This window comes from Melospiza melodia, chromosome 1 (genome assembly GCF_035770615.1).
Source record: "Melospiza melodia melodia isolate bMelMel2 chromosome 1, bMelMel2.pri, whole genome shotgun sequence".
NCBI classification, from domain to species: Eukaryota; Metazoa; Chordata; class Aves; order Passeriformes; family Passerellidae; genus Melospiza; species Melospiza melodia.
Window position 1 is genome coordinate 47,595,605 of NC_086194.1, and position 23,538 is coordinate 47,619,142.

The 23,538-nt window shown below is 39.0% G+C and overlaps 1 protein-coding gene across 4 annotated transcripts; it reads right to left on the reverse strand.

The window, feature by feature from the left end:
• Positions 1 to 1,365: 1,365 nt before the first annotated feature.
• HERPUD2 (HERPUD family member 2) lies at positions 1,366 to 21,569 on the reverse strand. 4 transcript variants are annotated; one of them, XM_063156922.1, is made up of 8 exons: positions 21,133 to 21,568; positions 15,758 to 15,835; positions 12,271 to 12,384; positions 10,151 to 10,308; positions 4,504 to 4,626; positions 3,885 to 4,208; positions 2,593 to 2,680; positions 1,366 to 2,261 (listed from the first exon to the last, which is right to left on the reverse strand). In XM_063156922.1, the coding sequence occupies exons 1-8, from the start codon at positions 21,277 to 21,279 to the stop codon at positions 2,100 to 2,102; spliced, it is 1,194 nt and encodes a 397-aa protein (XP_063012992.1). In that variant the 5' UTR covers positions 21,280 to 21,568; the 3' UTR covers positions 1,366 to 2,099. The 4 variants fall into 4 exon arrangements, with proteins under 4 accessions (XP_063012992.1, XP_063012983.1, XP_063013002.1 ...); XM_063156913.1 differs by having other exon boundaries at positions 2,593 to 2,707; positions 21,133 to 21,567; XM_063156932.1 differs by lacking the exon at positions 15,758 to 15,835 and having other exon boundaries at positions 2,593 to 2,707.
• Between the last annotated feature and the right edge of the window lie 1,969 nt (positions 21,570 to 23,538).

Sequence of the window (23,538 nt, forward strand, 5' to 3'; positions counted from 1 at the left end):
CACATTTTTGCTTTTCCTTGCTTTTATCTTGGTACGTTGTGGAAGCTGGGAGATCTAATGATCACATGGAAGTGTGGCCTCTGTGATGAATCACTTCAGTTCTGTGTTTCTGGTTAAAGCTCCCAGAACGCCTCCCTCAACGTCCAACCAGCTACCAGAATCTCTCATTTCACTATTTCAACCTTGTGAAACCCGTCAAATTCATCCTTGCCTAAATACAAATCAGCAGTGACAATTCTACACCTTTTAACCAAACAACGGGTAACAGCATATGAGCAGCTTTTTAAATCTGCTAACAGCAGAGAGCTGCCACCAACTGCTTCCTACAGCATGGAAGACAAACCAACCTGAATAACATTGGTAAGAAGCAACAAATTGCTGCTGATAGCTGGATACTGTCAGGTCATAACTGCACATCTTACAGGTATACTAACACAAGGACAAAAAGAAAAACAGTAAAAGAAAAACTTGGTAAAAGTGAGAGGGAGAACACACATGTCAAACAGATGAAATTTCTTCAATGTATTCCAGAAGTAAGGCCTATTACATACAAGACACTTGTGGCACTCCTTTAAAAACCTAAGTTTTTGTAGCATGTCTTAAATTATTAGTCAAGTTAGATCCATCTGCCAAACTAAAAAAGGTAACTTTTCATAGACAAGGTCTACCCATTTTATGTATACCTAATAAAGAACCTAAACTTAGAGCAGCTTTCTGTAGTAAAAATAGGAAGAAAACTTCATAATTAAAAATGACTTATTCATCATTGCTACCTATACAGCAAATAACATAACTGATGCTTTTAAGACTTACGTTTCTATTTCTCCTCTGACAAACTTGTGAAACTTAAAAGGTTTTCTTTTAGTTTAAAACTTGGCTGCATAGCAGTTTAACAAAATCAAGCGAAAAATAAATCCCTATTTATCACTCATTGAGAATATTAAGAAGCTTTGTCCTGTACTTGAGGTCAAACAGGCTTTACTTTGGTGGTAGTGTAACAGAATCTTTGCAGACAATTTTAGAGAGCACACCATAACTTCAGAATTAAGAACAAAACGAAATGTACCTTCTTGACAATGATTAAGGAAAGCAACCAAAAACCTGACATAGCACTCTGCTACTCTCTCATGTACCATTTTCTTTCTCAGTTTTAATTAGGTTAATGAAGTTAAAGAATACAGATAGTCTGGTGTTGATAGCATACTCGTAACTGTATAGACGCTGCTACAAACACATCACTTTGGTCAATGTCATTAATGCCACCATGATAACTTTATTACACTCGCAAATTAATCATATCCTCATCCTTAAGGAGGCACAATTTAGCCATTTGCATTCAAATACGCATATAAACATCCAAAAGAGTTACCATAACAGTCTTTATTAAAAAACCTAATGTACATGTTTTGCCCCAGCACAGCTATATTCTCCTTAAAAAGTACTGTATGTATCAAACATTTAAGGTTTATCCCATCACTGCCAATTGTCTTTGAAGAGCTGTCAAATACCTCCAACTTTAATGAATGTCAGTACAGTCTCAAGAAAAAGCTCTCAGCTTTTTAAACGAAGAAGCTTACCATGTTCTGACATGAAGACAACATGCCATTAACAAGTAACCCTTGTGTTAAGTGCATTCTCTCAGGAATTATGTAAGTTCCAAATCCCATGTGAGAATTCATACCCTGCATCAAACACAAGATTAGTTATTCCGGTAAATAGAGAGCATTTGGAAAGGTCTGTCAACGTTCATACTTTTAACAGCTCTTTAAAGAGGTAAGGGTGCAGATTACATACAAGCTCTTTGCATCAGAGTAACACACATTTGAAAATAAAACAAAACATGGAAGACCAATATCTTTACATTTTATTCTTCAGAAAAAGAAGAATCTTAAAGAAAGCATTTAGTAGTCCACTTGTGCTTAAAATAGTCAATGCATGAGAAAGCCAAAAGAAAAAAAAATACACATTTTTGTACACCATGATCAAAAAGATAACATTATAAATTTTCAGAAATTGCACTGTATTTAGAACACTCTCTAGAATCTGCTCCACTTCTACATATGGCTACTGAGGCTGCCTGACACAGTTCTTTTTCCACTTTAATTGCCAACCTGTGGAGGCCCTTCAGGGATCAGTGATGTGAAGAAGGTTGTGATAAAGGACCAAGCAGAAGCCATGAATCCAGGCTGCTGCTCTGTATTGCCATCTTCACCTGCATCTTCTCCGCTGTCTTCATCAATCCCATCATCCATAAGTCGCTCCTTTAAAAACAGAAATTGAAGCAATTCAACTGCTTCTTTTCGGAATTCTGACATAAGGTAACCAGCAGTATCTTCCTACATTAAGTGACTTCTCTCAGAACAACCTCCTGAAGTAACTAGCACGAAGAAAGTCTGTGATTCAAGTAGAGACAATCAGTAATTGTCAGACTGGAGAAATACAGAATTTAAGCAGCAGGCACAACCTGAGGACAATGCTGAAAGCCTTCTGGTTAAACCAAATCCATTCCACAAAAGCTGGCTTTCTGTCCAGGCACTACAACATACAATATAATAAATAGGAGTCTCAAAAGACATGTCTGCCCTTACTCACCATCTCTTCAAGATCAGGATTATTTGCATGTTGCCCATCACGGTTCACTTCTGCATTATTGGCTGCCTGTTGTTGGCCTCCCTCTTGCCTAAAGGGAAACCATCCAGCTTGGTGTCTATGTAAGAAAGCGGAACAGTTGAAAACCTCTCTTTTGAAAGCAACAAAAAATTTTTCTTCTACAGCTCGCTACTGCAGCAAATTCTGCAAGTATTTTCAAATGAATGAGGTTACATCTATTTTTCTGTGATTCACACTACTAAACTGAATAGCTATTCTTCAATGTTTGCATTAAGGTCTTGCTGTTCACAGCCCTCAGTTCCAGAAGACAAATAATGTACCACAATTAGGTGATTAAACATGTAGAATATGGGTCTCCTCCCCATTTTTAAGCACTGAAGTTAAGTAAGTTTTCAAAGCCAGTCTTAATTTCTTAGTTTAAATTTAATTTGCTGTGGAAAAAAGCAATTTAAATTTCATCTAATGCTTGGACCACATCACCACTGCAAATAAAATAAGCCTATCCTACATTTCCAAGCATCTATATTCTGATTTCAATTACCTTACCTGTATGAAAGAACAGTCCTAGTTGGGACTGAGACTACAGTGTAAGGAAACTCTCGGTGAATGACATGAGTCCAAAATACCAAGCATTACTTATGCTTTCCACTTCTATTTACATCATTAAGGTATCTTCATATGCAAAAGGAAGTGATGACAACAGTACTGGTATTTCTCAACTAAGCACAGAATGTGCTTAGGTCTTTATGACATATAGTTAAAAAAATTTTACATCTCTGTATTCTACCAGATCTAGTACCCTACTATTACAGTACCATTACCTAAGAAAACTTACTGCACACACCCCTATGCGTTATTTTGGAAAGATATTTGAGCTTTGCTCTGCAATTTCATATCCAAGCAGTAAATTTAAGTTTAGGCAAGTATATGCTTGACCTATATGAGCTTCCTTCCCTTCACAGACCTGCTTTCTAAATTTTCATTCCAAAATGCTACATTTCAACAATACTGATGAATTAATATCACCAATATGTAAGAACATTGTGTTTCAGGTATAAGAAGTATCCAGCTCAGTGTAAAAACATTTTGAGAATTACTTTTCTTCACATCAGTTTCTCTACTTGTTTAAATTTGTTTTTTAACAGACACATCCTATTGTAAAGGAGCAGTGTGTAAATTTTTGCACGTGGATGATTTTTTATTTTAAATGGAATAAACATCAGCACCATACTCCACATCTCAGATCTGCAGCTATACTCAACTGTTGTACTCACAAATAAACCAGCAGCATGGCTCCCATTACCATGACAAACCGACTGAAAGAAGAATAGAAGTATACAATGCTCAGAAGAATTGCTGCTCTAGAGAACGTGTACATCCAGTCCAGCCAGTCCCGGTTGAAGTCCTCTTCATTCACTACTGGGCCACCCTGTGCATTCATCTGAACATTTTGGTTTACAGGCCTGTTGTCCTGGACAGCTACATTTGGCACTGCTGCAGGCTCATTTGCAGGAGCGTGTTCTGAATTTACACCCTGGGCAACTGCAGATCTCGCTGGCTCAGTGCTGGAAGTCACTTGGGCTGAAACAGCAGCTTGGCTAAAAATTTAAACATAAACCTGGTTTGTCAAAAAACATGCACCATAATTACTAAGCCTGTCTTCTTTGCTACAGTTCCAGATGTAATACATGTCAAAACAAACTGCATTCTCCCTTAGAGTTTTATTTACTAAGACATTAATTCTAATTCAAGACTAGATTTCATAATTTGCTAGAGAAAACAGAGTATAAGACAGAGATAGACAAAATAAACACTGCCACTTTGATCCTGAAAAAAGCATTTAATATATTCTTTTCACTAGTGTAGCTCAGTACTAAGATAATGCAGACTTACTATTGCATGTAGTACTGACGTACATACATCTGTTGCCACCATATCATCTGTAAGGGACTGAATGCAGGATACATGGAAAATCCAGCAGGAGCACCTTGGCCTGGAAACTGGTTGCCTATGTTGCTAGAAAACGATTTAAGGAAAAACATTCAGCTCTGAATTGTGACATTTAAGAAGCGTGCTAGTATTAAAAAACAAAGTAGCATTTCTCCTCTCATTTGTTCCCCTAAAATAACATGCTGAAGTAACACATAGTAAGATCATCTAACCCATTCCAAAAAAGCACTACATTTTCATAAAAGAAATGAATGAGCAAGGTTATTTCCATAGAAAGAAAATTTTGGTTTGCATTTAGTATGTGCACTAGCTGCGTCTCTGGGACAAAACAATGCTGGAAATTTTTCAAGAGTTTGCTAACTGCAGAAATTCTTTCATACAATTCCTTTCAAATTCAGAGGTCATCCTTAAAGGTCTACAAGAGGTCTAAAGGGAAAATTCACTATCTTCTACAGTTTTATTTTAGAAGCAATATCTGAAATATCACCGCGATCAGAGACCTGAAGAAATAACATAAGCAAAGAAAACAAACTAATCTTTCAGATACAGCTTCTGAAGATTGCAACTAAGAACACTGTAAAGGATTTACTTCCCCCCTTCAATATTTTGAGTATATGTGATTCTGATTCACATGCAAGAGAGATAAAACTCCTGTACATAAGTTTTGGTTGGTTTTGTCTGCTATAAGACTTCTTATCCTCTCTTACCTCCTAGAGCATATAGCATGTTTTGGCAAGATTTCCAACTCTTTCCCAAAAGATTTTGATGTAGTGAACTGTAGTAAACCAGGACATCTTTCAGGACAGCATGAGAGTATAAAGCATGAAGAAAAGTTTATTCAGACTGCAGGTAGCAAAAGCTGAGACTGCTGTAATTGTACTGCAGACTACACCTGTTCCCTAAGTAAGGCACTCCCTGCAAAGATATCACCAAGAGATATCATTAGTCTACCAGGCACTCAGATATACACGACATGCCCAGAAAGAAAGATGGGAGGAAGACATTAAAATCTTTTTCCATGTTACACATGAATAAGTATTGCACTGTAATTCTGGACAAGAACCTGCCATGCAACACCATGACCTCTGCTAAAACTGTTGTGTTTGCATTTAGCTATAACCTGTTTTGACAACAGTTTAGAGGAAAACAAACCCAAAAAACCACCAAAAGTACTTTCCTGATACCAAACACAAACTGAAACAGTCGGAGGCATTACTCAAGGTTTATTTCAAATATTGAAAGGGTTAACTAGGAGCCCTGCTGATGCTCTTTATTTATGCATAATTAATGTGTTGAAACAGCAATGCCATGGAGCTACTGTTGAAAAACATTAATCATGATTTACAATTGCAAGCTATAAGAATGTGTTTTTCTCTCCCTGGAACTGGCATACACTTGGAGAGATAAGACTCCTCCAAAATTCACAAAACATTTGACCTCAAAATGTAAAGATGATTTAAATATTCTACATGAGTGTCTTTAAGTAGTGTGCTGAGACAAATTACTGAGCAGTGTCTCAATTTCAAGCAGGTAGAGTATCAGATGGGGTTTTGAACAGGCAGGATCACTCACTTCCACCTCAGTCAGCAAAAATCCGTACTATTCAACTTGCCTGGGTGAGTTCTGAAGGAATTCGCCACTTCCTTTTCTCACATACAGATTTTAGGGTTCTTCCTTGTAACTGCTATGTTGACCTCAAAAAAAGTTGAGAGGGCTTAGGCTAAGCTTGCTCTCACAGATACATCTTTTAGAAATATCACTGGATTTGAGCCTCGCCTTTCTTTCAAACTTTTGAAAGCTGCTTTCTTGATGTCTTAAAGCTTAATAGTAGATTAAGTAGCCAGTCAAACAAGACAAACCACAGAAGTTCAGTTGTCATGCTCTTTTCTTTCACATGATTTCTTTCCCATTCAAATATTGTGGTGGTTTCTAATTCTATTTTCCCCAATAGCTTTTCTAGAAGACGTGACTTTTTGAGAAGAAAGACTTAATTTTTCAAGACTTGGCTCCATTAATTGAGCAAAATTAATGGCTTAAAACTGGCTTCTGGCTTAGAATGCTAGCTAGTACAGCAGTATTTTCTTTGCTCATCAAAAATCAAATGGAGGCAGATGCTGTCAATTATACAGCTATTACAGCTGCCATGATATTAAGTCAGCTTATGAAATTCAGAAACAACTCTTTACATTGTAACAATGTATTCCAGTGAGAAGAACCTCCACAAAGAAGAGGATCTTCTCAGCAAAGCAAGGCAGCTTGCTGTTCAAGGAAAAAGTAAAGTAGCACAATACCTTCTCCTCATCTTCTTCCAAAAGGAGGAGAAAGAGGTAGGAAGCAGAGTATATCAAAAGAATGGCAGCAACAGTGTAAGAACAAAGAGGCAAACAGCATCTGTATAGGCATTCCAAGACTGGAGAACAAAGCAGAGCAGACAACAGAAGAACAGTTGGATAAGCCAGAAAACAGTTCAAATGGTAGAGGTAGCTCAGAATATTCTGAAAAGAGACATAGTGCTCCTCAGGATGGCTCTAAAGCACAAAACTACTTCTTTTGGTCTATGGAAGATACCCAAATAAACTAACCAGCACTGAATTTGAAGGCAAGGTTGTCACAAAGATACTGCTCACCACGAGTGAAAAACAAGAATTTTTATTCAGACTTAATATCAACTTCAGGCAGCATTTCAGTATCCTCCACTATGATACCTGCTACTTAGAAGACAATAGAGAGCAAAGGTGACTGATGCAGCAATGTATTTATGTGCTGAGATATACTGCATGCTGTCAGTATGCCATTTTGTTGATTGCTTTCAAACATTACTGTGTGCACAATACAAAAGCATTTCACTAGATGGGCCACCCACACTTGACAAATGATTTCACTGCCTTGATGTCTCTTGTCTGTTTACTGCTTCCAAGAGCTCTCCAGCCTGAAATGTGAGCCCTGCCAGGGCTGAGCCTGTGTGTTCTGTTTGTGCCTCTGCAGCACAGACCCTGATCCCCAACAAAGCCCACAGGAGCAGACAATGCTGTGCTTGCTGCTCACAGCTGAAGAATCACTTGGCACATACACAAACTACTTCCCCAGTCCCACCTCAAGTTTGGAGTTCTTAAAAACAGCATTTGCAAAAGCTTAAAAGCAACAGAAGGTTTTAATTTTTTTCCCTGTAATACACTTCAACAATCTGAACTAAATGCTATTTTCCCAAAGTATGTTCAACTCTCAAACTGCAGCTTTAAGCCAGGAGCCGAAAAAACATCAAAACCGTAATTTAATCATCTAACATCCACATTACTTATTTGTACAAGTCAATCAAGTATTGCAAAACACCCAAGGAAAGTGACTCTTACATAAATTTTCAAACACCTGGTGATCTTTCCCTATCAGTAGTGCCTGTATTTCATCATGCAAGAAAAGCGAGAATAAAAATTGTTTGGTCATGAAAATAAAAGAAAAATCAACAAAGTAACACCAGTTTCAGCTATGAATCTTCATTTTCCTAGCAAGTCTTGATCTGCACATAAATTACATTAAAGCTAGATCCCACTGCCCCAAATGATGTTTAAGTGACAGCTAAAAGAAGAGAGGGTATTTCTGCTGGAATACAAGCAGCAGTGCCTAAAAGCAAAAGCAGATGCATCTGAAAAGACTACTGAAGCATTAAAAAGGTTCTTAAAGAAGCAAGCAGACTCCAGCAGGCACTGGGCACAAATTACTTCAAGTTGAGCAGAGCCAATACCCAACAGTCCACAAAGATCTACTTCAAGTTCTGACAGCATTCCATTAAAATACTTTCAAAAAAAAAAAAAAAAAGCCTAGGATTTTTTAGAGTTTGTTTATTTTGGCATTTCTGTTCAGATTAGGAATGCACTCCTGGAAACCTCCAGTCACTTGCTCTTACTACAGCTCTGTTTGCACCACAGAATGCTCTTGGAACACCATCTGGATTCCTTCTAGATTACACAAAATTGAAATATGTGATTTGGGTGTACTGCCAATGCACCACAAAAACAAGCAGGACCCTATTCCAGGTAACCAAGCTAGAAATAGTCCAAGTAGGACTGAAACCCCTGAAATATGTACAGTCATGTCAGGTTCTCTGCACTTCTTTCAGTCCACAAATCCACTTCTCTCAATCCACATTACATGCTAGACAAAGCAAGTCACAGACTTAGTATTTTTAAGGTGTTATTCCTTCTTTCCAAGACAGCAATGTCTCCCAAACTGACACAAATTAATTCAGCCCAAAGACTAAATAATGGTTCTGCTGCCTTTTGGAGTCCACAGCCTATTCAGTTCACCACACTTGACAAAAACTCAGAATATGTCTATGTGAAAAGCTAATTAGAAAAATGTTAAAACTTCTTACAGATTGGTCATTCACACAACACATAATAAATTGCTTCTGGAATTAATTTACATTACACCAACAGCAGTCCTGACAGTCAACCTGGTGCTGCCTAGCTTTGTCAGAAGGGCAAGCATGACCACGTCTGTGAAGATGCATTTGGTCAGAATAACAAATCTCCACCCACTCTTGCCATTAGATAGTACAATTCAGATAATAATTAAAAAAATAAATTCAAGATGAAAACTAGCAAGAAGAGTGAAGTCTAAGCTAACTGTAATGAGAGCATGTAAATTAAACTGAAACTCTTTTTAGTAAGTTGTAACAGCTCCTGGCATCTGTTTTCTTTCCAGCAACAGAAGCAATGTTACTGTTAGCACATTCATATTTTAGGGGTTTTTGTTTCAACATTCCCCAAAGCAGGTTTCTAGAATCTATACAGTACTGGAAGAACATCTTGTCAGAAAGGAAGCTTGAAAGTGGCTCCCTGAAGAAATGACAGCTATCATCTCAGAACATACCATCCTCCTGTTTTCCCCTTGGAAGAAGCTACTACTACTGCTACTAACAACAAAAACATGTTTAAGCAGCTGCTAAGGTCACATGGCTTAAAATTCCTAAAGCTGCTTTTTAAGCACAAAAAAAAAAAAAAAAAGAACAAAGCTTGAATAGTTATGCAGTAACAGACCTGATCTAGACTTGATTACCTTTCACTGGCATGTATGAAAATCCTTAAACATTCTGTTGTAGATACACAAGCACTACATGTACTCAAAACACCTGCATATCATTTCTACAGCTGAATCAAATATGGAGAAATGAAAAATTACATCTCTTATGTGTAAAAAACTAGAAACCATCACATTCTGCTAAGAATTTAGTGCTGATTGCTAAAATAAGGGACAGAAAAGACAACCAGAAGTAGTAATTATATCAGTTACATTACTAACTACATCCACAAGACATATTAAAGCTGCACTTCTCCAAGAAAATTGAGGGCAGGAAGCATAAAGAAAAATAACAAAAATCAGCCTGAAGGAGAGCACCAAGAGCACTTCCTCTTTGACTGACTCCTGGCTAAAACCACTAATTTTCACATGAAAGCTTTTCTAACTTGACTTATGTTTCAAGGTGAACTAGCCAAATGGGTTTTCCAGACTGAGAAAAAAATTTAATTGCAACTGAACATTTAAAGCATTGTAAAGAGTATCAAAGAGTGAGGATTGCTTCAGTCTCACTTACCCTTGCATTAAATAAGGGAACTGGTGGCTTGGCATGGGATTGCTGTGTGCTTGTGGAAGATTACGATGCCTCACTCCATCTGCACTAGTGTTCAAAGACGTAGAAGCAGCTTCTTGGTTTGTGGGTGAGGCAGCAGTTGATCCAGAACGGTCTAAATTCTTAAAAATAAATAAAATCAAGGTTGTGGATCTTTGGCACAGTTATAAGATTTACCACAATGTCTTAAGAAACTACTTGCTTTAATGTTTTGTCACAAATTTTAATAAGAGTGTAAACACTGGGTAAGTCTTCTGTGGTTTTATTGGTTCTGGCAAGCCTTAGTAAAAACAGAAATTCAAAACTGCACTCAGGTGCAAGAGGGGAAAAATAAAAGAATTTTTCAGAAAGACTCAACACTTGATAGTTTCCAGAGAAAACCACAAGTCACTGGGAATCATAGTTTCAAAAAGCTGAAGCAAACTAAAACTTAATTGAAATAGTATTTAGCAGGAACAGAAAGTCTAGTGACTATTGTTAACAGAAGTAACTGCAACTTCAGGATATGACTGTCTTCAGAGACAGTGGCTTAAAACACCATTCCCCTATCCTTATCTTTAGTTACCCCTTCTACTCTTCACCCTCTTCACTGTGCCAGCTGCCCAATCCAAATTGCTGCACTCATCACTGGAAGGGAGCTATCAATGAGAATAGGGAAACAGCTAGGAACTGCTCAGGCTCCAAGGAACACACCTAAACCAGTGTCAGACCTCTGGTACCTGGCTTCTAAACTGTCACCGTAACAAGATTACAATGGGGCCATTGAGATGCATTATTTCAGTTGTAATAAATCCCCAAATCCTGTTGCTAAGAATTACTGTAGTATTTACTTAGTCAAAAATCCTCTTTAACTTTGACAACTCAGGAAGTGAGGAGGTGCAATTACTTAAGACATCTATACCACAAAAAACACAAGAAGAATTTACCGCTAGACCAGTGGGGGTGGGGAGGAATAAAAATAAAAAACAAATAGAAGGACAAAAGCCATTCAAGCTTTGGGTTTAGGCTGCTTCCTCCAAAGTGTTATGAACTTAGCACTTTGCAAACTGCCTGCTTTAAGCAGTCATTAATACAGTCATTCAAATACAACACTGACAACTGATATACACAGCAATAAATACTTGCCAAGCAGGCCGCCTGAGTCCTGCCAGTAAACAGAAATATAAATAAAGCCTTTGAAAAGATGTTGTAGCCACAGTCCCCTCTCTACTTATTGCTTAAACTGCTTGTGTTTCTGACTGTCACATAGCAGCCTGACACAGGCCCTGTCAACAGCAGAATGAAGGCAGACAGCTTCAAAGGGCATTTCCCATATGCTGACAATCCACACAACTCAGATGAAATGTACCTACATTGGTATTTTATATATCCCTTTCTGACTAACCTTCAAGGGTTGCTTAGTGATACTGCCAATTCTGGAAAAAAAAAGAACTATCAAGTTCTCAACAGAAATCATATCTGCTTTTAAAACAATATAACCAAAGACCACCATCATTTTCGGAGGGTGTAAGGAGGGGAAGGCTCAAAACACCATAAACAAGCATGTTCTGTTAACAATTTAACTAATAAAAGTGTTAAGAACACTTGCTACTTTTGACTGCCTTACCGATGCTATGACTAGCTCCAAGTTCATACATAAATAGCGGCCAATTCCTGTCAAACAAAAAAAACCTGGCCAAGTTCCACCTGTATCTCACAACAACAGCAATATTTTGATTGGTCTCTCTTAAATTTTCACAAAGGAAATCTCAACTTAGTTTTTCTAAAATTCTGAATACACTCTGCAATTTCTGCCAAAGATACAGAGATATGGAGAGAAAGGGAAGCGTTCTTTGCAATACAGTGTTAAAAAGAGTAGCTTAGAAAAAGCAGTGCTTTATCATCTAATAAACATAACTATTACAATCTGAAAAAAGATCATCTTTGCTTAAATACAATTACATCCTTAAATAATCAAATTCATATAGCATGCTCTACTTTCAACACACCATTTTACAGAAAAATACAAAAAGTTAAAGAGAAATTAATGGCAAGTTTCCTTCGTGTAGAAGGAAAATTCATGTCCTGTGAATGAAAAAACTCACTGAGCTACTGCTGGAGGTTGATGCTCCATGACCTTCTCTACTGGTGCTGGGTTTTGGAGAACTTGGGGGTGTCCGAGATGTACATACCAGGTGAACCATATGATATTCATCTTGCTAAAAATTAAAGAAATCAAAGAGCTAAAGCAACAATATTGGAGAAATTTACAAGTAAAAAAAAAAGTCTTTAAAAATTCAAAGTTGTAAGCATTAAAGAAATATTATACAAAAGAGATCACAGAACAACACTTGAGTCGAGCCCAAGAGAATTCTACTGTTTCGGAACAAATGCCTTCTTAGAAGCTGTCCACAATAACATATGGAACACTGACTTTATCCCAGTTTTCCCTAAAACTGTAGTATAGCAGAACCAATTGAAGAACTCCAGGAAAAGCATGAGGAAGTGTATGACAAACTGCTGGAAAAATCTCACACCTTTTACAGGGCTAAGTTTACCTAAAATTAGGAATGCTTACATTTGCACTGAAGTCTATGAAGAGCGTTATTGAATAGAGACATCAGGGTACATGAAAAATGTAGGCACTGGAATTCCACAAGCAGACCAAGACAGGAACAATGTGCCAGTCATTGCATGTTAGGCTTGACCCTAGCTTGGCTCAAGCCTGACATGCAACTGAAGGGCCCCTGCAGATATTCCATGCTCAGGGAATGTTATTCAAAGTGCTAGGTGGGGCTTGAGTATTCCCAAATATTTGAACATGAGGAAGCAAATGCATGCCGTAACTTGAAGCCATATAGCAAGGCCATGCCAATTCTGCCAGAACTTGCTCACCCCAAATCTGAAGGCCATAACTTCAATCTGAAGCTATTTCACTGTACCAAATTAAAACACTCCCTTACATGGCCATAGCAACACAACAGCTATGGCTCCATATTTAAATTGCACACTGCAGCTTCCTCAGTAACTAAATTTTTAGCAAGAGGAGCAACAAAAACATTCCTCTATCCTCTTCTGAAATCAGCATGGTGTAGGCAAGCTGCCATTTTTAATGAGATGACATTCAGAAAATCTGCATTCGGAGGGGTTTTTTTAAACTACATAAAAATGTGTTATAACAGCCATCTACCCATTTTTATGGTTTTGATCTTTTGGAATACAGAAAACTAGATAAACGCTTTTACACACCACTGTGCATTACTGCTAGCACAGCCAATGCACATTCAGTCATTTAAACTCTTTCCCATGAACTGGCCCCTAAATCCAAGCACAGCCTCACTCCTACATTAAGTGTAACTTCTTACCAGTCAGGGAGAGCAAGGATCAGAAAGCACTGAACACAGGTGATCAGCACTTTGGCCTTGTCAAAAGCCTTGAACCTAACTAATCACCTTCTTCCTAGATAAGAATTTATGCCCCTGGGAAAGGCAAGGAAAGCAAGACATACCACTGGTTAGCCTGCAGCATACAGCTTTATTAAATGCAGCAGTTTATTGTAACATTCTTCTATTTATATGCAATGTAGTGGACACCACTGTGCCAGAAGAGTGTCACAACTTCCAGCCTTGAAGCATTTTGTGTCCTTGAAATGACTGGTTAGTACCAAGGAGCAAATATCACAAGGCTAGACTCAGCAATTTAGTAAGTCCTCAGATAATATCAGGAATTTATAGATAATCCAGTAGGAAGATTTTGGCAGAGAATGAGACTGAATTTAAGTTTAATCATGTTTTTCCAAAAGCTCTCAAAAGCTTTAGCACAAAAACTCCTCTTCTTGCAACACAAAGTTCTAACTTTGTGTTTAAGACTGGTGTGCTTTCAAATCCACTGAATTTCTTTAACCACACCCAAGGCCTATAAGTGCCATTATGACATTAAAGCATTATGCCAATGCTCTGAAGTCAAGCACAGCCCCTGTATGGTGAAGGAAGACATCAGTTACAAAGTTTCTCCTCTAGCACATAAACAAAGTTTGAAATATTGTTTTCTAAAGTGAGTGCACAGCAAGCAGGCCAAGCGAATTTAAGGAATTTGGATTTCATTTTGTTCTTAGCAAGCAAAACTAAGCTTTGAGATAAGTTTTGTAACCATTTCCTTGAACATTTAAGTGGCACAGGGCATACACTGGTTTGGAACAGTCCAGCTTCAGTTTTCTAGTAAACCTATACATAGTAAACTACAAATACCTTATTTGGTAAGAAGTTTAATCCCATTTAATAAAAACTATTTCAGAATAAAGATTATAAAGTGTTAGTCTGCTGAAGCAATACTCAAGACTCCTCTGCATCTGTTTCTCCATCTTAATACTGAAGTTCAGGTGCCCACTAAAGGACCATCCATGTTTGGAGACTTTGCTCCACAGGAAGTTTTAAAATGTGACCCACACACTCTTGCAGCCTGTAGATTAATTTTTACCTCAGTACACTAGAGAAAACTATCCTTACCCACAGCCAGGTACTATATTATGGAGTTCATATATTTCACAGGATTAAAAACTGTGCAAGGACCTAAGGCATTTCCCCAATAACAGCTATTGATTCATCCTGAGCTGTTTACAAATAATTTAGACAACTCAAAATAATGCATCATGTTTCCTGTCACCATCAAAATTGAAAGAAAAGTTGTTTATAATCTACCCTAAATATCTTGTTCTATGCATTTTTAAGAACTTTCCTAACTTAATGAAGTCCTTATTACTTGGTATCATCAATCCAAGCTATTTGAGCCAGTCTGAAAACTAAGCATGTGTGCATGAGATGTCACACATATTCAGAACTGGGATCTAAATGTTGACCAAAGAATCCAAAATTAGACTAATAGAATTATTTGTTCCAATAGGAAGCAACAGAATATTTTTAAAAGTATAAAATGAAAAGAACAAGAACCAACAAAGTTTCAAATATCATCAGGAATGGTTAACAGCTGCCAAATCAAGACCAAGAAAACAAACAGCCTTCCCAGAAAATTATTCAGGAATTGAGAATTCTTGGTTCTCCATAATTAATATATTACTCTTTATCTGCTTATACAAATGACATTTTTGACATAAGTTCTGGATTTAAACCTGAGAATCTAAATGATGTCCCAAATCCACACAAATATGCTGTATAACTCCATTTATGTGACAGTGGTGGCTGTCCAAAGAAGTCAAGGCCAGGTTGGAGCTCTAAGCAACGTGGTCCAGTGGAAGGTGCCCCTGCCCAAAGCAGGAGGTTTGTAACTAGAAGATGTAGGAGGTCTCTTCCAACACAAATCATTCCATGATTTTATGACAGAGCATATCACTTGCTTGGGACTTAGCATAGCCTACTTGCTCTCCCACCAATTGGAAACACCTCCTCTATCCACAATTATCATAATCCTACACACAAGGCATACTTGAAAATACATTTTCCAGAACATAGCAACATTATATGGTTGCATCTCTCAATACAACAATGAAAATTTTAAGTTAGATAACACAAATCTAAATTCCTATTTCCCAAAACCAGGGTTTGATCAAATATTGTATGGTGTTGATATAAAGCTTACTTTTCTGAGAACATCTTTCAGCTGCAGATGATCAGGAAGCAGTCTGCCAGAATACACCAGTCTCTGATCCTTTGTAGACTAGGAGATGGGGACAAAGAAAGGAATTTAGCTTTTTTCCTGCTGCACAGGTAGATAGCTGGAGATAAAAGGAATTTTCTCATCTACAAATGTTAAGTCCAATCACCAACAGAGAGACTTAAAAACATTTCAGAGGCTTCATAAGTCCAATTCACAAATTACTCCTGAAAAAGAATTATGCTATTAAGCACTCAGCAAGAGTGCCATAACAACTAACACTTAAGGATAAATGCTTGTCAAGAAAACTTTCAAGTACATTCAAAAATTCCTGTCTTTCAGTGATTTGTTCTTTACCCTGCTCCTGGTCCCAGTCACCTTCTGAAAATATAGATAGAGAAGTGGCTGGGGCAAAGAAAGTCAGCAGAACAATGGAATGCCAATTAAAATACACAGAAGAACACAAATTTCAGTCTTTTTCAACAAGGACTTTCTGTTATTAGTCTTTGCCCCCACCCTAAAACCCCCTGCAGACAAAAAAAACCCACAAAACCAAAACCAACATCATTACAAAAAACAAGAAGGAAAGCATTAAAAAGCAAGAATCAGCAAAAGGTTTTTTGTAAGGTAGCCTTCCAACTTGGGTAAGCTTTTTTGCCTATTCTTACAGTTTCACAGTTTAAAACAATCTAGTGTTGTAAACAAAGATTGTATTTCTTTTTTTAAACAAATGATATACTGTTCATATTTTAATAACTTCGGACTATTCCACACAACAGAATTATTTTAAAGGAAACTATTTTAGGTCCCTATCTACAGTAAGATGTCCAGTATGCTAAAACAATGAGCATACTCAGTCAAACTAAATAAATAAAAACAAATGCTAAACAAAGGAATCTGGCCTAACAGCAGTGGAACAAACATGCATTATCAGCATGAACTATTTGAAGAATTTCCCCATCATGCAAACACCAAGCCTTACACCTCTCCTCTGCCTATCCCAGCCCTCTGCTGCTCACCCTGCTGGCTTGTTCATGCTGATACTAAGACAAACAGCTGAGACCCAGAGCTCTGTGGTTAGGAAAAGCTTTCACAGAAGTTTTGACTTTTTTTTCTTGCAACAGCCTTCTACAGATCCCAAACAATTTAGCAGAATACAGAAATGTTACAAAACTGTTTGGGGTTTTTTTACCTGGAAAAAAATACGGTCATATCATCAGAACAAAACAGAGATTCAAAGCAAATAATGCTAATAAGTACTCAGTAAATCTGAAGCTTTAACTTTTTCCCCAAAGCCATACTAGCCATTCATGATTGAATACAAGTTTTTTTTTTAAAATAACCTGCCACATTCTGTGCAGAACTGTTTATCACTTCTATTTAAGAGTCATTTTCTCTACTGTTCTGCACTTTTCTGTGTTTTTATTAGTGGTCTTGGACAGTATTTTTATGTCTGCCAGCATGGGGAATTAATTATTTGCAGCTCAAATTGATAAAATACTGCAATACATTCAACAACAATGCTGTACTATTTCTATTTACACTTAAAACACCAAAAAATGCCTGACTCATGTCAGTAACTTCTTTTGAGGTATAACATTTTGTTGATCCCTTCAAGCATGAACAGGCTACCAGCAGAATGCAAGCTTGCATTCTGTGTTTGGGAAAGGACTGAAAACTCAGAACTTGAGCATCAAGATTAAAGAAAACTTTAATTTCCCATAAATTGGAGACTTGTTGCTTTAGACTGACCAGTGCAATTAGAAGAAAAAATTTAAGAATCCTTGTTTCTGGGTCCTGACACAGATTATCTGGAGATTAATAAGAACAGATAAGCATTTAAAACAAGGAAAGCCCAACAGCAAAACCCTTCCAACTCCAAATCTTTAAATCATCATCCAGCATAGCATTAGCGGGCTGTTTTGCCTGTCTCACTCTAATGGGGCTTTCTACATGGTCCCTTTCAATTTTTCTCTTCAGTACCTCATGAACCAGCCCCTCTTCCACCCCCTCTCATTAAAGCATCTTCTCAAAGAAGATACAAGTCACTTTTAAATATGAGTATTATACAGAGGTGAAACTGGCAAGATTAAAACAGCCCCTCAAAGCTGACTACACAGCCTTCAGTAATGCATTTTAACTCCTTACAAAACCACAAAAGAAAAGGTTAAGCATATGTTGAGTACTTTAATGGGGAAGATGAGGCCTTAAATCCCATGCTCTTCCCTTCATAAATTAAACAACTGCCCGAGAACTAAAGGATTATCACCTGCAATTCTCAGGTTGAAAGCTGGCAATTCTGAAATGGATTTTTTTTTTAATACTGATGCAAGAAGAGGTAATAAATGTGGAAATACAGTAGTTCACATATATGCCAAAGTAAATGGAAAAGGCATTCAACTCATCCTCTGCCAGAGGAAATTTCACTGCCACACCTCCTGCTTCAAGAACAGGACACTCACCGCTAGCTGAAACACTGAACTGTGATGGAAAAACACCTCAAACCACATAATTAGAGTAGCCCCGTTTCCAGAAGAAAGAACATGGCATGAGGAAAATTATTCTAGAACCTAGAGTGAGATGGGAGACAGTCTGCAAATCAAAATCCAAAATGTATGTATTCAAAACTAAGAACTCTAGAGCTACTGGTTTGGAATTTTTTCCTCCATTTTTCATGCAAGAATTCTTTTGCAATGCTTAGTCCAAACTAGCTATGCCCAGCACATTACCAAACACCAAACCTAAGGCAGTGTAGCAATGCTCTGTAGGAACACAGGTGATCTCTGAGCTATACAGCTGCAGCTACCAGACAGGTATTATTTTAGTTCACTAAGCCTCTTTCCCATTCTTCCATAGCTAATAAAAATCCAGACAACCCCATCTAGCTGGAACTGTAGGCAAATGCTAGATGACAGGTACTGTGGGAAATAAGAAATAGCAGTTTTCAATTACAGTTTATGGGTGTAATCAATGCAGCAGTTAATGCACTGCAGGTAGGATCTGCCAGACTGAGACACCCAGGCTGATTTTACAAGAGCCTTGTGTTATTCTACATAAGTATTTCATTTAGGGACACTGTAACTGCAGTACTCGAGCTGCGAAAACTGGTGCAAACAGGAAGCAAAAGTACTGAAAAACGTGAATCTCAGTTAAGATTCACAAACATAACTTAACACCCTTCTGAACCTATTTAGCTTATGCAAGTGCTTACTTTGCAAAGTGTATCAACTTTAATAACAACTAAACCAATCTAAATCTGCTGTATTTGGAATTTGTATGTATTTAGGCAAGTAATTTACACAAATTAATCTGGATAACACTGCCTCAAGACCTAACTTCTCATTTGCCTATTCTAATCACCTCACTTTCTAAATACTCTTAATAAATTGTAAATTTAATTAGGACACTTACAGTTATCGTAATTTACTGAATAATTTACAGATGCACATACAAGAATGAGGTTCAATTCACACAGAAGACTTGAAATACTATTTCAAGCAGGACAGCAACTGACTTCTATTTTACACCCTTCAAGAACACTCCAAGGCCTGTAGAGTCTCTGTGTTCTGGTGTATTCCCACCACCTTAAAATAGCATGGTAATAGAAATTACTTCCAGGACCTATCATAGTGAGGGAACAGAGAAATTAAGCTTTTGACACTCATCTGGTTTAAAAGGAAGGGAAAGAAAAAGGGGGGGAGGGGAGCTCCTAAAAGCAAAAGGACTTACATTTGTAAAAAGCAGTAGCACTCAAAAATATACTTTTTGATTTTACTATACATAGGAGCCATTCTATTAAATACCTTTCTCCTCTCCTATGTTATTACTTTAATTTGAAAGATCCTGTGAAATAAAAATACTGTGTTCAGTTATTAGTTTAACTGCAAATGCAGTAAATCCAAATTAAATTGGAATTACTGAGACATTAAAGTTCTCATTAAAGAAACTCCCCATTCTTTAACCCAGAACAAACTTGGGTGTGCTGAACTAATCATGTAATACTGAGAGGCATGTTGAGGAATCTATTTTCAACAGAAGAAAGATGTTTCAGGAAACTGAAATGTAACACTATACTGCTGTTTAAAGCCTACAGTGCAACATGCAAACCTCTTGTTCACTACGGTTCTTTCCTTTCAGGAGCTGAATTTAGCAGGATCATTCATAGGATGAGTAAGAAAACTAGTGTTTCACAAACACGTCACTGGAGGAAATTCTAGTGAGGAGGACAAAGTAGCAATCAGCTGAGTGGTATTTTTGTTTTCCACAGCAGATAGGCTCTTTCAGCAGAGAATTACCCACAGCAATAACTATATTCACAAACTCTCACAACTGTTTAACAGATGTCAATGTACCAGTGACACAGACCAAGTTGTTGGCTGCTTTTCTTCTTCTTTCTCCAAACGGCAGAAACCCTTTTTGAGACAAAGCAACCATTTTACTTTTCCATGTCAAAAAAAATCAACAATGACAGTAATTCTTCTACTGAACTAGGTGAAAAGTAATTTAAAATATAAATGCCACCTTCTTATGGTGTTTTCTAAAGCCTGGTTGTAGGCCCCATATGCTGCTGCAGTTCTCATACCCTTCTCTAGAACAAATTTTTAAAGATACCGTTCTGCACGACTGCTATTCTACACATATACAATACTATCATCTACTGCCTGTGCTTTTTTCATAGCCCCTTCTAACTGCCACATTTACAATTTAGGAGGAATAAAACATATTGTCCTCAGAAACAAAAAAAGCTATAGGTATTAAGTTTCAAAATACAGTCACAGCTGTCACTCAAGTTTGTATAACACTTGACAGCAGCATTTTCCACACAATCTCAAGAAAAATGGCTTTTCAAAGAGGAAATAATTTTAGAGGTAGGTCAGCTACATAATTTCAAATAATTTTATGAATAAACATCTATCTGCTCCACATCTCAATGAATTCCCTAGATCCTGTTAACCCTAAGTATATCACTTGTACTTTAGAACAGACAGAACTCTTAGTCAGTGCTCTTAGATTTACAAAAATCAGCCTCAAATTCAGTTAACTGAGATACCTAAATCTCAGTTCCCAAATAAAAGATAAGTAAAGCATTAGTAAGCATCTTTAGCGATATCGCCTTTCAGGATGCTACACCGCGATGTTGTCACACGATGTAAAAGAGCAGCTTCATATTTGTTACACTGCCAACTTCCCTGAAAGCAGAGGGCCGGCCATCGCCTTCCCGCAGGTCTCTCTCCGGCAGCAGGGCTCTTGTTTGTTTATTTAACAAGGCTTAAAAGGGAAGTCTCGACCGCCTGTCCCCAAGTCGCCGCAGTGCCAGCCTTATCGACAAGGCGAGGGAAAAGGGCTGGCCAACAACTCACCGGCTTACTGGGGTACACCTTGGAGAGGTGGGACTTCAGCTTGCCCACAGTCCACTCCAGAAAGCAGCTGATGGTCTGGTCGGTGTATTTCTGGTTGGGGGCCTTGATGATGAGGGTCACCGGGTGCTCCACCACGCTCTGGTCCATGCTGCCCGCGGGGCCGGCCGGCCCTGCCCCGCTCTCCTCCTCCTCCTGCTCCCCGGGGACACGACCCGCGAACCTTTCGGGGGGCTCCGGGCGGGCTCAGCGGCCGCGGCCGAACTTCCCGGGGGAGCTGGGGGAGCCCATCCCCGCGCAGGCACTCCGGGAACCGCAGCCACGGGAGATCACAACCTCGTCCACCACGCCCAAGGAAGAAGAACCAACGCGACACTCGGAACGCGCCCGTCCAGGCCGAACCCCCCACCCGCAGCACCGCCTCGGCCTCCGGCCGCTGCCGCCGCGTAAAATGGAGGCCGGAAGCGGCGGCGCCGCTGCCCCCGCCCCCCGCCGCTCCCGCCCAGCGGCACCGGGGGGCGCCCGCGGGCCGCAATGGTGGGCGGGGGCTCAGGGTGTGGGCCGCGGTGCGGGGCGTGGGCGTTCGCCGGCTGCTCGGGTCGCCGGGCTCATTCACAAGAAGGTCTCAGCGACTGGAAGGCTTAAATGCTTCCCAGCATGGGAATTAAAGCTTTGCTGCTTTGTGTCACGGTTGCGTGGGAATGCCGCAGTGTAGTTAGCCCAAATGGCCTTATGAGGTCAGGAAATGCTGTTTTATAACCAGATTGGAGGTCTCAAGGAATCACCAAATCACAGAATAGTTTGGGTTGGAAGGGATCGTAAAGATCATCCGGTTCCAAGCCCCTTGCCAAGGCCAGAGACATCTTGCAGTAGGAGCAGGTTGCTCAGAGCCCCATCCAGCCCGGCTTTGAGCAGTACCCGGGATGTGGCATCCACACCTTTCCTGAACAGCTTGTGCCAGTGCCTCACCACCTTCACAGTAAACATTTTCCTCCTTGCGAATTTAATCTAAACCTTCTCTCTTTTTGTTTGAATCCATTCCCCCTTGATCTGTCACTACATGCCCTTGAAAATAGTCCCTCTCCTGCTTTCTTGCAGGTTCCTTTCAGGTACTGGAAGGATGCAATTAGGTGACCCTAGATCCAGCTTTCTCTTCTTCAAGATGAACCAACCCCACTATCAGCCATTTTTTCTAGGAGAGCTGCTCCATCCCTCTAATTGTCTTGGTGTCCTCCTTTGGACTCTCTCCAGCAGGTCCATGTCCTTCCTGTGCTGGGACCCCAGAGCTGATGCAGCCCTGCAGGTGGGGTCTCAGCAGAGCGGAGGGACAGAATCCCTTCCCTTGCCCTGCTGGCCACGCTGCTCTGGATGCAGCCCAGGACACGTTTGGCTCTCAGGGCTGCAGACACACATTGCTGGGTCGTGTCCAGCCTCTCATCCATGAGCTCCTCAAAGTCCCTCTCCCCAGGGCTGTTCTCCATCAGTTCATCCCCCAGCCTGTGCTGATACCAGGGGTTGCCCTAACCCAGGTGCAACACCTTGAACTTGATCTTCTTAAATCTCACTAGATTCCCATGGACCCACTTCTTGAGCTTGTCCAGCTCCCTCTGGATGGCATCACAGCATCACTCAGCCTGGTGTTATTGGCACATTTGCTGAGAGTGCACTCAGTCCCTTTGTTTCTATCATTAATGGGGTTATTAAATAACACTTGTCTCAATATGGATCCTTTATGTTGCTTAAGAATTCTGTCTAAAACCATAAAATAAGCTTCCGAATTTCCAGGTTAGCACTGCAAACTTTTAATCATCAATGTGGTTTTTCAGTTGCTGGGAAGAAAATACTTTAAAGGATAACCATCAAGGTGGATGGATAAAATGACAATGGATAAGGGAAAAGTTCAGTTCATTATACTTCCCAAATTGTCTCTTGAACAAACAAACAATGTTTCTCTCTATTCCCTTCTGTCATCAAACACTGAATGTAGCTACAGACGGCTCAAGAGTTTCAGACAGGTTTGATTTTTCCAGTAGATAGTGTCCCTTTAATGCCAAAGAATCAGACCTTTAATTAAGCTGGAGAGAGGCATGAAGAACTTTGCTAATGAAGAGAGGACCATAAGGAACTCCAGCTTCTGAAGGAAAAGATAAAAAGAAAAGCCTGAAGGAATATCATTTGCCCCCAGGACCTAATTCTCCTGTTTAAATAAAACACGGATGCAGACAACTAATGTTAGGATTTGCAAAAGCAGAGGAAACAGCCCTTATTTTTTATGTTTATTGACTTTTAATTACCTTTCTGTACAACCAGCCTTTGCAAACCTCATGTTTGAGATGGGACATGAGACCTCAAGCGTGTTCCTACAGCACCTGTTGTCTTTGAGATTGCTTATCAAATTGTAAATGTGGA